Source organism: Ambystoma mexicanum, chromosome 12, assembly GCF_040938575.1.
Source record: "Ambystoma mexicanum isolate Mex_15411 chromosome 12, UKY_AmexF1_1, whole genome shotgun sequence".
NCBI lineage: Eukaryota > Metazoa > Chordata > Amphibia > Caudata > Ambystomatidae > Ambystoma > Ambystoma mexicanum.
This window is the reverse complement of record NC_090936.1, coordinates 865,296,423-865,311,626: the sequence shown is the minus strand read 5'-3', so window position 1 is coordinate 865,311,626 and position 15,204 is coordinate 865,296,423. Positions and strand designations below refer to the sequence as shown.

Sequence of the window (15,204 nt, the reverse complement as noted above, 5' to 3'; positions counted from 1 at the left end):
GGAACATAGTTGTGACTCAAGTTTCACTCCTGATGGGATCCGTTGCTAGGCAAAATCAAGTTCCTTAAGCCAGACCTTCAGCTAACTTTTTGTTGCTTTTAAAATAACTCGTAATTTTACACATGCAGCTAGAATGCTGATTCTAAGTGCAAAACTATGACATTTCAACAGTTACAAAGGCATGTGACACCAAACATAGGTCACTCATTTAATTTAACATTTTCGATTTTGGTGGTTTTAAATCCAGTTGCAGTTAGGCTTAAGCTGCTGACTCCATAGCATTTTTGTTATAAGCATTGTTTTTGGGCTCTTCATTTCCCAGATTTTGTAGGCACACAAAACTCCATTCTGCCAAATGTCTGCTGGTGTTCAGTGAATATTTTGCACATGTTGCAAGGTTTGAAATAGGCATTTTGCTTGCCTTCAGAAAAACACACAGTGGGTTTTAAAACGCCGGCTTTTGGATAGTGGTGAGTACTGGTACTGCACCCATTTTTGGGATTTTCTTGGATTAATGCATTCTAAACAGGAATGGTTCTTACATGGTAGTAAATCCTTGCTTAACATTGTTTTGATGGGGCTCCTTACAGTAAGATGGTTATGTGGAACCCCACAAAAAGGGTTGAATCTTTAAAGTGGTCCAATGAGTCACGATTTCAGCAACTTTTTGACATCAGTAAAAGTGGATTTTGTTAACAAAGACCTTTCTTTACCCTGGTGGGTGGCAAGTTAGGTAACCATTTTGGTGTGCGCACAACTGCGCAGCTTTCCTGGATTTCGGCGCACATGTGGGTTTTCCGCCATCTTGAATTTCCTAAGCCCACAGCACCAAATGTTGTAGCAGGGTAGCTTAAACGTGGGTCAGGACACCCTACAGTTTTCTCCAAGATAAACTTAAGCATACTTATGCCTGCCATAAGAAATATGTTCAACACTGTTTCAAATGTATTTACCTTTTCACTTTTTGGGTGGGTCATTATCACATGTTGAGTGCTCAAATTGATGCAAATGGCAGCGTATAGAGGTGTCTGACTGACCTATGTTAGTTTTTACTGCTAGATTTCTCATCCCCTAAATGCCTACATTAGAATGAACTGATAATTTATTGTCACAGTTCAGTGCGTTTTTTCTAGTTTTCTTGGAGTAGGGATTCCATTGTGTGTGCAATCTTTTACTCCAAATTGCCTAACCTGAAGTAAATTATTGTTTGGTTCTCTAATTAACCAGTCCTGTGGTTCTATATTTATTGCAAACAGCATGCGTGATACTCAGCATTACTGTCATGTTCCACTGTCTATTTCACAGATGCGTAATATATTAACTTTGCAGCTGCTCTTTTACACCAATACATTGATTGCTTAACATTTACAAATACACTGTATGCCATCCTCCTGTAAGCTTCCACAAGAGCTTCTAGTTTACCCTATCAAAGTGCTGGTCAGCATGTATGGCAATCACATACAAGGGGGTATTCTATAAGCGTTTTACATTTACTATGCAAGAGTGAGATAAATGTGTTAATTTTCTTCCAGGAACTGTGCCTATTTGATCTGGGTGCATACTTGTAGGAGGAATCCGTTTGAAACAATTCTGGCAAACATGTTGAAGTTGTTTTAAACTGTAAAATGTAGTCTGTGATTCTCATTTGTTTATTGGCTTGTACCTGAAAGTATGCATTCTCTCCATATGTCGGGTGCAGACTTTGAAGTCAAGGCTACATAGAGTGTCTGTATGTAGGTTAACAGTCTTCGCTGCCTAATGGTTGTCAAGAAGAAATCTATTTATCATGTACCCTTGCCAGTTTACAGTTTTAAACAGTTTTAATGTCTTTTGTTCAAGCTGGTTTTAATGAGCCAAATGCAAAAGACTGTTTAGGGGTTATATCTTTTGTAGAAGAAATAATCGTAGTATGTGTCAGATGTTTCTCTGCCACTGTGATACAACATTCTGAATAACATAGCAACATCATTACTTTGGTGTGTTACCCGTTGTATAGTTCTTGAATCATGAAAGTGCACTTTGTAAACTGCTAGAATGGTATTTGAGGGAAGGATTGATCTATGTAAATTCTATAGGAAATGCAATGTAATGAATAAAGAAAGTCGTTTATATCCACAAGATGTAAGGCAACTAGTATGAATACCCCTTTACATAGACTGATAGCTGATAGTTCACATATGATAATTCTGCATAAAGGTAATGCATTTTAGAACTTCATTCTATGAAATAGCTAACATATATTGAGCAAAACAATCCAAAGTGTTAGTATTGCAAATGTGGCTGAAGAACAAAAGTGAAATTGACCTTCAATCGTTTCTGTATAAAAAATAGTCGATTGTTGTTAAATGAAATAAACACATACACATAATACAATGACAGCCCCATGCTGCACCTCCTGACAGCTCAAATATGAGATAAAGAAAACCAGGCTACATTTCATATGGTTGTGTCAACATGGAATTATATAACATTTCTGAAACGAGTTACTCCAGGACAAAGCTCTCAAAAGTAATGAATGAAATCAAACACTAATATTGTATTTCACTATTTTTATGATTCTTTAACATTTTCATTACAGATTACCAATTCTTCAAGGTGGCACGTTCAGCTTCATCACACCAACGCTGGCCATTTTATCGTTGCCTCAATGGAAATGTCCGGATCAAAATGACCTTTCATCAAACACCACAGACACAGATTCCACTAATCACACAGAAATCTGGCAGTCACGCATTAGGGAGGTGAGTTCAGAGGGTTCTTATATTTGACACAGTTTACATAAAGCATTGTTTCAACACCAGGGAAATCAATAAAATTGGCATATTGGGTCAATACTACAGAACCTTTGGCAGGCAGCACAGCAGCATCACTGGTTATCGATTTCCCTTTAACATAATTTCGACTAAGTATTAGGGAAAGTTGTGTCAATTTCCTTAGCACAATGTACCCCTAATGATACATAAATAGTACTTTATTAAGAAAGCCTGAACATTAACAAAAACAATAAACACACAACTTTCTTGGACATACACAGAGATAAATCTGGACAAATAATTTTCAGAACCTGTATGAAATGAAACCTTCTTTTAAAAGTAATAACCATATTCTCTCTAATCTTACCAAATCATGCATCTGCAGTTCTGGCCTCCTGTATTGATTGTTTTCTTTTTCCCATTATGGTTTTCTGTAAACTTTGTGGATAGGCCACATAATGCCACTACCAATAAGGCAGTTCTCTGAATTACTGGGAGGTGGATGATTTCCACCCTAGTGCATTCGCACAACACATGTATATATTGTTCAACATTTTCTGATATCAAAGTCAAATGTAAAGCAAAGATGCCTTAAACTAATACCATGCCGTTTTTCACCCTTAATACAGACATCTCTCAGATCATTGATGAGCCTACTGAATAGTGGGAATTATTGCTTAGCAGGATTTAATAATGAGCCACCAAAATCCATCCTTGGCAGGCATATGATCAGTTATGGGAGAAAGTGTATCGGCATTTGTTTTCATCTCTTAACTCTTCATCTTCCTGTAACATGATAATACACTGAGGCAATATTTACCAAGACGGTGGGCGACCCTGTCAGTAATGACCCGCTGCCCAAGTTAAGGCCCAAGCAAAGCGTGATTCCTTTACGAGGGCAGCGGGGCTGTTACTTAGGGTTGACCCACCGCTGAGGTTAATATTTCCAATAGCACCTGCGTAGTTCCCCACATAGGTGCTAATGTTGTTTTTATATTTAAAAAAATGAAGAAACATGTCTTTGCAGTGTGGCTCGGCGCTGCGCAGTTCTGCTGTCAGGGAAGTCCCTTTTCCATGTCGATGACTGTGACATCATCAGCATGGAAAACGGATTGGGCAGACCGCCGCACTGCGTGGGGCCAGGCCACACAGCAAAGGTATGTTTCTTTTTTTAGACACATTAGCACTCGTGTAGGAAACTACACGGGTGCTAAGTGGTGAAGGGGGGGGGGGCAGGGAAGGGAGGGGAGCGTTGCCTAGCCAGGCAGTTTGGAACGCAGGCTTGTACACTACAGTACAGCCCACATTCTGAGCCTCCTGATTGGCCAGTGTCACCTCCTAGCGTGCGAATGGTTGATACACTGGAAGTTTCACTTTTACTTTCTGAGGACATTTTGTTTTATCTGAGACTCGGTGATTCATATAGCACATTCCGCCCTATGAGGCTTTAAATAACGCAGCATACTGTTTGTCTCTTACATGGTCCAGTCCATGAAAGTTAATCCTCAGATGATACCGAAGACAATTTCAAGGCTGCATACATCCTACTATGTTTCTCAAGCAATGCTTAACTTGCATTTGACTGTATAGATCACACAATGGTTAGGGTTGAGTCTAGAGTAAGGATTCTGAAAGGAGTGGGCATGGGTGGTTGGCACTGTGTTTGAGCTGGCCGCATGAAAGCACATTTGTCACAAAATGTTCCTCCTATCTGGGTAGTTCTAGATTTCTTATAGGTCCTAATGTCATGCTGGGTTTTCCCAGGCCCACTATTCAGTAATCATTTGCTGCAGCACCCACAGTATCATATTTGGGACTTTCTGCCTTTGTGGTGCTGTTATGCTTTGTTGCATTTTTCTTTGTCTACTACACTACCCCATGGGTTATTATGTGGTTGTGTTACGCTGACCTATGCGGCCTTCGTTTTGTTCTGTTTTGCTTTGAGCATATATGCGTTTTTAGGTGTGGTATGCTAAACTATGTTATGCATTTTATTCAATGCCATGTTATGTTCAGCTACTGGGTCACGTTATGCAATGTAACTCTTTTAGGATGTATGTGTTTTTTTCCAAAATGAATACTGACAATTTTAACATCAACGCACACCTTCCCTTTGCTTTCCCTGTGTCCACTCCATATTGCCACATTGGACCTCCCTCACTGCAGCTGTACCTAATCCTGTGCCATCCTTATGCTTTTCTTTTTTTTTTCTATTCCCAGTTTCTATTTTTAACCAAAATATAACTTTCGATTTTAAGGAATTTTTTTCTACTTTTCGTTTTCATTTTTTGGGCAAAACGCCAGGTTTTTTTGTACACTAACTTGCTATTTCGTGATATGTCATATAGCACTACGCCATGTTTTGTTATGTCATTACACAGTTATGTCATGTTTCGTTGTCCAAGCCCCTCCTATATTTTATTTCAGCTAAACAAAACCTTTCTTCTGAGGGACCGGGTCCCACGAATGAGTGAACACTCTACTAGTAAATCCTTGTCTACATCAACCAAAGTAAGCCATTAGCCGATAAAACAGGGTTCCTTTTCAAAATAAGGCCTAAGCATTGTACCTTGATTCCATCCACAAGGCCAAAAAGTGTTTTAAAGCAACCAGACAATGACATTTTATATGTACTTCTAAGTGGCACTTTGTTCATGAAAAGGCCAATAATACCCAAAGAAGAACTGACAATGTAAGCTGGTAAGCAAGCTCTACCCTCTGCGGGCTAAACCTCACCCTGCATATGTCTTTTAGCATGTGAACAGAATTGCAGCAAGATTGAGAAGGTTAGGTAGATAGCTTTGAGAATATCTCACCCTCAGCCCAAGAGAGATCCAGCCCCCACACCACTACAACCATCCGGAATTAACTCCTAGCGGACCTCAAGAACTTTAAGGCAGCCTGATACAGGGCGTTGTTCCCACAAGAGATACAAGTTAGAGCCTTTTATCCGATAAGAGGGCCAGTAGTTCCTCAACGTTTTTGTACGTTTAGAACCTGGCTGTTCTTGGCTCTTCGTGGCTTAGGGATTAAGTAGAAGAGCGCTTGCTCACCTGTTAGCGTGTGCATTGTTTCATCGTGCTCACCCTCACGCTGACACCCTGGCATTGCAAAAGGCCTCAATGCCTGACCACTCATGAACCAATGACAGTGTCACATCATAAACTAGGGCAAGGGTAGGTAACATGTTGCTGTCTAGATGTTTAGACCTCCCACTCTTTATCATCCCTAGTCTTTATAGTCAGTTGTAGGGGATCAAGGAAGCAGTACGCCAAAGCATTCGAAAAGCAACTGGATGTTCAACTTTGTGCTAGGGGATCTCACCCACTTCTCCAACGGCAACCATCTCTGGTGAAACAATCCTGCATGTTTGAGGCAGCTGCAAGCACCAAGAACCAAGAAGCATTATTGAGTTTTACAAGTAGCACTTATCAAGATATATTAAACATCTGAAATAATTAACTCTGGGCACTTTCCTTTATAGTCAATTATTCAAAGGCACAAACAGCTGCATGTAGTAGCATTCTCATTTTTCCGGCACCACCACACAGGCATGCAAACCGGTGCATTCAATTCCATTTCACTGTCCTACAGCACTTTCAATGCTGCTTCTCTCATAAATTGCAAGGATCTGTATCACTCCACATTTGTCTCCTGAGGACTCATTTGGGATTCATCATGCTGCTACCTTTAAAGCTTGGGGGTAACCATAGTACAGTGAAGGAGGCACATATCAGGGGAGGCACAGGGCAGAGGAATAAACTGTGAGTTTACTAAATCAGGCAATTCAGAAATCAAACCACACTCTTACTCCAGGCTATGAATGTACATGGATCAACCGTCACGTGGAGTGTGCTCTCACAAGTACAACCCTCTGGTTAGGCTGATCACTATCCATCTACCCAGACCCTGCTCCACCACATTCTTTCTTCCTACACAGTCACCTTGGACTTGGATCCCAGTACCTATCCCTTGTGGGAAAATTGTGGAAGCTGAAATACATCCAATTCAAAAGGACTCCAAATATGCATTGGTCTGCTTGTGCACATCTCAAGCCCATTGTGCAATTAACTGCACTCCTTCTGAATACAGCTAATTCCAGATGACAGATCTGCCAATCAGAATACATATCAAAAGATACTATCTACCAAGACCCATAGCACTTATTGTCTACACTACTTCAAGTTCGAAATACAGAGGGCAAGTCCACGCACCCAACCTTAAAAACGCCTACATACCACCCCACTGACTTTTCATATCTACACATCAATGAATCAGTTTATTTTGGAGAGGCACATCCATAAAACTACTGTTAAAGGACATTTAACATTAAAAACATTAAAACAGCATATCATATTTTGAAATGATAAACCATTACCAACTGCAAAAAAAGCAAAGGGGTTCAGTTGTGAAGTTCAGGCCCCCTTGCATAATTACTCACTGGACTTGAACCATTTCTAAATTCAATACAAAAAAAATGAAAGCTTTTCTGATGTTGGAACTCTCCTCCACCTGAAAAATGGAATTAACCATTGCTCTCTCAAAGGACTATTCCAGTTACAAAAGTAGAAAAATTGAATGTCTTCAAGCATCGACAGTGCAAAAGAACACTTGCTCTACCAGCCTGCCCATTTGCACATGTCACCTTGTACGTTTCATGTGTTTATTCTCAGGGGGGATTTCCTCTGCAAATTGTCTCGGATCAGGTTCAAATAAGTGAGAGACCTTCCCACATGTATAAGTTCCAAGTATCTCTTTACACAGGCCATCTGACATGCCTCATCAAATCGGGCTTCCCAAAATTCCAGCAGAGTAGTCATCATAAAATCAGCTGGACACTTCTAGGATCCTGGGAGGCCTTGACAACCGATTCTCCTTGTCTCTAAACCATGGAATCATGTAGTGGTTAAACAATGGATTTCGTTTTCATTTATACCAAATGTGAAAATCCTAGCTATCTTGCTCTTGCGCGACAGACTGGCAAAAGTAAGGAAGGAGATCTAACGCAGCCCGAGACCCGCAAGATATTTTGGAACGTCTGAATGAAGACGTCTGAATAGAAGCAAACTAGAGGTGCCCCGTCCAAATGGACCAACATATGTGGGATTGACAAAATAACGGTGGGGTACTTTAACAACCGTGAAGTGTATGCTGCAAGTAAACGTGGAACAGCACATTAAACTGTGCTGTTATTTTGGCCCTGAAGAAAGTGGTAAAATCAATACAAACCACTAAAACCGGTAGGCCTGACCCGACCTGTGCTAAATAGAGAACAACCAGTAAGATGGTAAACAGTTGCATGATCACCCTTTCCAGTGCTTTAAGTGGGGTAAGAAATTGAGGGGGGGCCCTCATTTGGGGGCGTGGCTTCCATTGTGGGAGTGGCCTAAAAGTGCACAAATCATAGTAAGGTGCGCAAACAAATATATAAATGTATTTGAGCATTTATATATTTGTTTGCGTACTACTATGGTTTGTGACTTTTCAAGCCTTCTTTTATATACATAGCAATGTTACATATTTCTATGTTTATAAAAGGTGGCTTGTAAGTGCACAAAGCATAGTAAATTACGCACACTTGTGTGCTTACCTTACTATGGTCTGTGTACTTTTCAAGCTGTTTTTTATAAACATAGACATTTGTAACATATGTCTATGTTTATAAAAGACGGCTTGAAAAGTAGGCATCTTTTATAAAGCGTTGAGGACGGACAAAACCCAAGGTGGCTTTGTCCGTCGACAAAGCTTTATAAAAGATGCCTTGAATTGTGTACGATTCAAGCAGTCTGTTATAAACATAGAAATATTTCTACGTTTATAAGAGATGGCTTAAACGTACACAGTTGAAGGCATCTTTTATAAAGCCTTGCCAAAGGAGAAAGGCGCCTCGAGCTCAGTGATCTCTGCTCTGAGCAGAGATCACAGACCCTGAGGCGTCTTTCACCCTCTGCGAACCCGCGGGCTCCGTGATCTAATCTGCATATTTGATCATGGAGCCCGCGGGTTCGCTGAGGGTCAGTGACCTGGCGAGGGAAAACTAAAGGACTCTAGCTTCCTCTGATGGCCCCTCAGATGAGGGGTCATCAGAGAAAGTTACAGTGACTGACGGAAGTGCCAGCCAGGCACAGCAACGGTGTGCCTGGCTGGCACTTCTGTCAGCTTGCCTGACGTTAAAGTGGTGGGCGCATCTCCCGTCGCGGCTGCGGCCGCGGCGGGATAATGCGTCCTGCCATGGCGTGATGAGGTCGGGGGGCCCCGGCAGGGCCCCGGCTCAGCCCCACTTTTTGGAGACTGCCGGGGCCTGGCCCCGGCAGGCCCCGGCCCACTTAAAGCACTGACCCTTTCACGAGCAATGGAAAAGGATGGAAATATACTCCGCAAACACTACAGAGTCAAATTATTTGTAGTGTGGGGGGTAGAACACAGATATATCTCGGTCCTGTGTTGTGATTTCTTAGTAAACACAAAAAGATTGGTAATATCGTATTAGTAGATTTCTTAAATATCTGCTTTACATAGAAAACAAATATATTGGAGTAATTTAATTTGTAAAGCAGACAACACATGTTCTAGTTATGTTTGACATGTGCCTCTTAAATACATTTTAGAATTTGTGTAGACAAGTGACAGGGCAAGCTTCTTTTCCTATCCCTCACCCTGGATAAGCAGACCATCATACGCAATCTAGGGATAGAATATACACAAGGGTTTAGTTTAGTTTGGTAGGAGGGCAACATAGCTAGGATTTACACATTTGGTGTAAATGAAAATTATGATGAATAATTTACCTGAGATTTATGTGTGTGACAACTACAAAGAGGGAAGTCTTCAGGTGTGAAACCCTATACGGTTCAACATGTGTTTGTGGTTAAACAATGGAAACATGTGTTCCATAATGTCTCTGTATTCCTCAAGACCAGGTATTCAACTCAGCTACCTAAATCCCTGTATAGGTACAAAGGAGCAATGTGATTTACCAAACTAACCACAGTGATCCATTGTCAATATTCTTGGTGGTCCCCATTCGACAGGTAATAATAGCCCAGAATAGTATTGTGTGCTTACCAATTGCAGGCCTGTACACATCATTCCATATATTTCATGCATGGGCATTCTCTGTGTGTTGAGTACGTGTTTGCAATGTTTTCTCAGTTCCCTGGCATGTGCATGCTTAATGGCATTTACTAAAATGCCTTTTGCCTGTCTACAATAGGCATCATTGTACTAACCTTTGGGTTGCCCAGGTTGCTTGCCTTTACCCCCACCTGCAACGTAGGTGGTCTCAAGGGATCTAGAAAAACAGTCACTCATTGATGATACTAGGTGTCCTCATGCCATCATTAATCCCCATGCTTTGGACACTACTATTCAGAATTATTTTGATACTGGACAAGCTTGCCTAGATCTACATATGCATCCTACCACTTTCTGCCCACCACCTGACAAGTTTCATGGTCCACTATTTTCCAGAGTCTTCTCCCCCTGATTACTCTCATCCCTCAGCACCATCTTAAAGGCCAACAGCTTGGACCATGATTCTAAATTAAGACAAGTGTAATCAATAAAATAGTCACATACTGGTTAAGCAAATGTATAACTGGATAATGAGTTGAAAAATGACCTACTCTTGAGGGTTCCTATGCCTTACTGACTTCCTACTCAGGGTTTATGCTCCAATTTTCTGCAGCTCCCACTGAACCCACACAATCACATCAGGGACCACAGTCTGGAAACCCAGATATGGGCACAGTGCCTAATATTCAACCAGACAAGCCTGGGTGCTGAGAGACCATTACAATTGTAGCAGGTGAAGGATAAAAACCTATTAACTCATATCCTATTAAGGGTCAAAGTTGAAATTTGCCAAACACTCCACAAGGCCACGATACTGTCAACAATCACAGCGAAAAGGATTATCCTAAATCAGGGGCTTGCAACCTTTGGCTCTCCAGATGTTTTGGACAACAACTCCCATCAGCCATAGCCAGCAAAGTCAATAGTTAGGGATCATGGGAGTCATAGTCCAAAACATCTGGACATTTGCAGGTTGCAGACCCCTGACCTTGATGCTCTGAATACCACCTAAAGAAAATAAATTCTGTATCTTCTTGATATTGTTGTTTGTTTATTGTGATATGGTTTTAAAATTAAACCTTTCAGAGTTAAATAGCACAAGTCCTAAAAAAAGAAAAGGTAAATCATATAAAATATTACAAAATCTACATGTACAATGGCACCATTCAAAGCAATACAGATATATAAAATACGATCAGTCATCCCAAAATTAGATCTTTGTAACCAGCTTTACCGGATTATTGTTTGTAGTATAACAAAAACATTATTTAAGACCCTATATACTGCTAATAAAAGGGAGACACTGTGGCCTTTGTTAGGAAAGATTTCATATTTTATGTAATTTTCCCTCCATGTGTCAACCCCCAATCTTTTTGCTGCTGTTTTACACCCTGATCTAACCTTTGCCAGAGAAGTGCAGCCCTCAGCCGCACTCCTCTGGGCTTTCGCTCACTTCTTATGGTGAAACTGACATGCCCTTAACACAGTCAGTATTGGGAGACTTTGTTTCCCTTAGTCCTTCCCACATGTTGCAGCTTTTGTGTAACATGTAACAAGAGTGCAATTTAACTTACTTTACCGCACCCTTGGGTCTCTAGTAATTTCCAAGGCCCTAGACACTCTCGCTGGACTTTTTATGAACTTTGAAGATGTGTCAAGGACAGGACTGGTGGCAGCTATCGTTTATCTTATGTTTTGAACCCTTTTTTGCCATGTTATCCGCGCTTACCGCCTTTGGCACAAATAGGTGTCCTGGCTCCAAAATGGCCATGCCACGAGGTTCTTTGTCCTGTCCTTTGGTCATCTTGCCCCTTCACCTTCCCCAGGTCGAGCCAACCCGGGTCAGTCCTTATTTGGTCATGCACTTTCTGGAGTGTCCTGAATGCCTGGGACCACTGTGGTCCGTGATTGGTCCAGGTATGGAGTGAGTGCTTGTCAGAAGATCTCTCATTGGGTCCTCTCCGTTTTGGCTCAAAGGGAACTTTGGATAAGAGGAGGCCGAAAACACCACTACCATGTCGAACTCCTGGGTTCACACGAACAAAGGATAAGGAGCCAAGTATCCTGCAACAAGAAGCCTAAATGAGGAACTGCTGGTGACCCGCTGGAAGGTTTGGCACCCTGAGCCCACTGTCGTCCTGCGAGACTCCTCTGCATTTGATCATCCTAGAAGGTCTGCAAAGGCGCTTCGACCCATTGGAATAGTGGGACCAACTATTCTCGGCACCTTCATCAAACCCTGCAAGTAAGCCTCTTCGGAAGTGTCCCTGGGCCAACCAGTGGGCTGACCAGCTTACGCAGGACGTTTGCTCTATCAACGCCGCGGTTTCGAGGAAGCCCTCGAGACTTGGTATACTGCTTGCTCTGTGTCCACGGCACCCTCACACCGAATTTCGTATACTTGGCATTCCCAGGTCTGAAGTGAGATGAGTGCGCCCGGACCAGAGTAAACGCAGTTACCGTGTTGCCCTGCTGTTGCAACGACCTGTGCAAGTTCACTGCACTTGTGACCCTCTTGACCCTGAAGCCTGCCACCGCGGAAACTACACGGTGTCGAGACGTCCTGATTGTTGCATTCGAACCTGCCAGCGAAGTGGACTGAACTGGCGAAGTCTGGGTCTGCCTGCGTCGGGGACCGGAGAGTAGTCCATACCCCAACTGGTGGCCCCTAGCGCAGGAGCCTATTTCTTTTCTACCGCTGTTGCGAAATAGCGACTCTATCCCGCACTCTCAACCTGCCTCTGCCCGCAAGTGGAGGTCCTGCTTCAATAGTGGGGACTTGTTCTTCATCGACTGCATCCACCTTCCTGAGCTGCTAGTGACCCTTGAAGAGACCCTATTTTGTCCAGTGGCACAAGCGTGTGCATGTACTATTGAGCATAATGCTCCTCTCTTCGTAGGGCTTGGACTGCCTCTTAGTTAGAGGTGTATTCTTGATGTGGAACTGGGTCTAAAGATTACTTGCATTGCCTGTTTTCCTCCCCATCTAGGTGGTCTACATATTTTGTGTTTCTTAATCCGTTAGAGCCCTCTGGTCTTGTATATATATCATGTTAATTGTGATGTGTTGGTTTACTTCAGTATTATTGTGACTCTTTGCTATGGTCTATGTTACAAAGGCCTTGTAATAAATGTGTCTATATGTTTAATATAACACCTGTCTGGAGTCATTTGTAAGTGTCCTTGCTTTTTGTGCTCATTGAGGTCTTTCAGTCACCCTTACCCCTCTTGAGACTTAGTGTTGACCGCCTGCCATAGCTACCCTGATTGGTCTGGCTTGTCCAGAGGTTACCCTGTTCCAAGAAACTAGGTTGGCCTTCTGAACCTCTGCCCCTCCAGGTCAGAGTTCAGAAATCCATCTTAACAAATTGGTGTACAGCGGTTGGATAGGACTGAAGGAATCCAGTAGTGCACATGAGTGAAGGCATTTCGAGTTATTCCTACCAGGACACATAGTGAATTGTCATAGTATAACTTAGTACCTATATAGTCCTATCTAACAGTATGGAAACAAGTACCTTGTTAACTTTAAATGCTTTGAAATCCAACACATTAAGAAAGATGAGTGCTGAGAGAGGTGTTTCCTCTCAAGGCACAAACGTAGAAATGATCCAGTGAATCATGGACTGGCAGGAAGCTCAGTTTGGAGATATAGCTTCCGAGGACAGTGCAGAAGGAGGTGGGGCTGCTCTCACTGGTAGAACTGATGGTTCTACAGCTGCACATGTCCACAGCGACCATGAGGACATGGAGGATGTAATGTCGAATGTTTCCTCTGCCAGTGCTGATGGGGAGGCCATACTCGAATTCAAGAAACAAGAGCTGCTGTTTAGGCAGAAGGAGCTTGAGTTCAACATGGCCAAACTAAAGATAGAGCAGGCAGAAAAACAAAAAGACAAGGCTCACCAGTTGGAACTGGCCAAGCTTCAAGTTGCCAATGGATCCAAGGGTCCTGGACATGGATCTGGGGCCTCTTCTCATCAAAGGTTTCCAAAAGATCTGCTCTGTGTGTATGAGGAAAAGAATGACATTATGGACTGGCTGAATACATTTGAGTATGCATGTGAAGTTCAACAAGTTGAAGATGCTGATAAAATTGCCTGGTTACTTAGCAGACTACCCCATTCTGGCTGCAGTGCCATTATGGAAATGTCAAAAGCTGAGAGAGCAGATTTTGCAATGTTGAAGCAAACTCTCGTCTTAAAGTTTGGAAAGACTCCTGCCCAATACTTAAAAAGATTCAGAGAGTATAAGAAAAAAGAAGGTGGTACTTAGGTATCTTATGTAACTGAATTCTTAAAAAACTTAACTGGCAGGGTTGAAGGTTATAAGGTTTCTACCTTTGAAGGTATGATAAGTCTTGTCATGCTGGAACATATTTTTGCATCTTCGTCCCCTGAGCTTAAGCAGCATTTGGCCGATTCAAAGGAGATAGATCCTAAAAAGATAGCCATTCCAGCAGATTTATAGGTGTCACATCAAGTGTCCCATAAGGACAAGACTCATCCTGGTAAGCAGGTGGAAGGGAAAAAGTCCAAAGATAAGGAGGGTGGGGAAACTGATAAATCATCTTCCCAAAAGGGCCACAAAAAAAATAAGAGTAAGACACAAGAGAACTCACAGGGTAGTGGAGGTCAGCCTCCGAAACAGAACTCTGGTTATAGTAAGGCTCCCTATGTGAACAGACCCAATGGATCTTGTTTTGCCTGTGGAGCAACTGACCATGTGAAGGGGGATCCCAGATGTAAGGTCAAAACCTTGGGGGTCCACTCTGCTAATCTGGGCTTCTCCTCCTACGAGGAAGAAGAGATTACTGGTTCATCCTTCTCCTCAGACTCGTTCCCCAATGGGATAGAAGCTGAGGTAGTTTTAGTTTCCCTGGGTTCCTGGGAGCCTAAAGTCTCAGAGGCTTAGGCTAGGATTCCAGATAACACCAAGCACTACTTTAAGGACAGTGTGCTGATCAATGGAGTAGATACTCCAGCTCTTAAGGATAGTGGGTGCAGTCGAACTGTAGTGGATTCTAGAGGAAGTTGCCAGAGCTACTCTGATGCCCACTAAGATGGCTGACGGCCCACCTCTCATGTTCCCAGTAATACCTGTAAATCTTACTATCAATGGTACAGCAGTCAGGATTCCAGTGAGCATTTAGAGGAGTGTCCCAGGAAAGGTCTTGTTGGGCAATGATCTCTGAGCTTTAGGGCTGTGGTAGACACTGCTGACAGACCCTGCACAAGGTCTCAAACAAGGGAAGCACTGGCCAAGACCAATGCCCTGCCCCAGCCAAAGGGGAAACCCAAGGCCAAAGGAGTCGAAAAAAGTACAAAGAGGGAACGAAAATATTCCCCCTAACTCACCTACCACTGAGGTGGAGGTA

The 15,204-nt window shown here is 42.5% G+C and overlaps 1 protein-coding gene across 1 annotated transcript in view; it reads left to right on the top strand.

The window, feature by feature from the left end:
• Window positions 1-15,204, top strand: part of LOC138514077 (solute carrier family 23 member 1-like) — a 1,133,216-nt gene that overhangs the window by 416,569 nt on the left and 701,443 nt on the right. Inside the window, exon 4 of the mRNA XM_069629338.1 lies at window positions 2,579-2,741. Coding sequence (XP_069485439.1) covers window positions 2,579-2,741 — 163 coding nt within the window. The remainder of the gene's footprint in view (window positions 1-2,578; window positions 2,742-15,204) is intronic.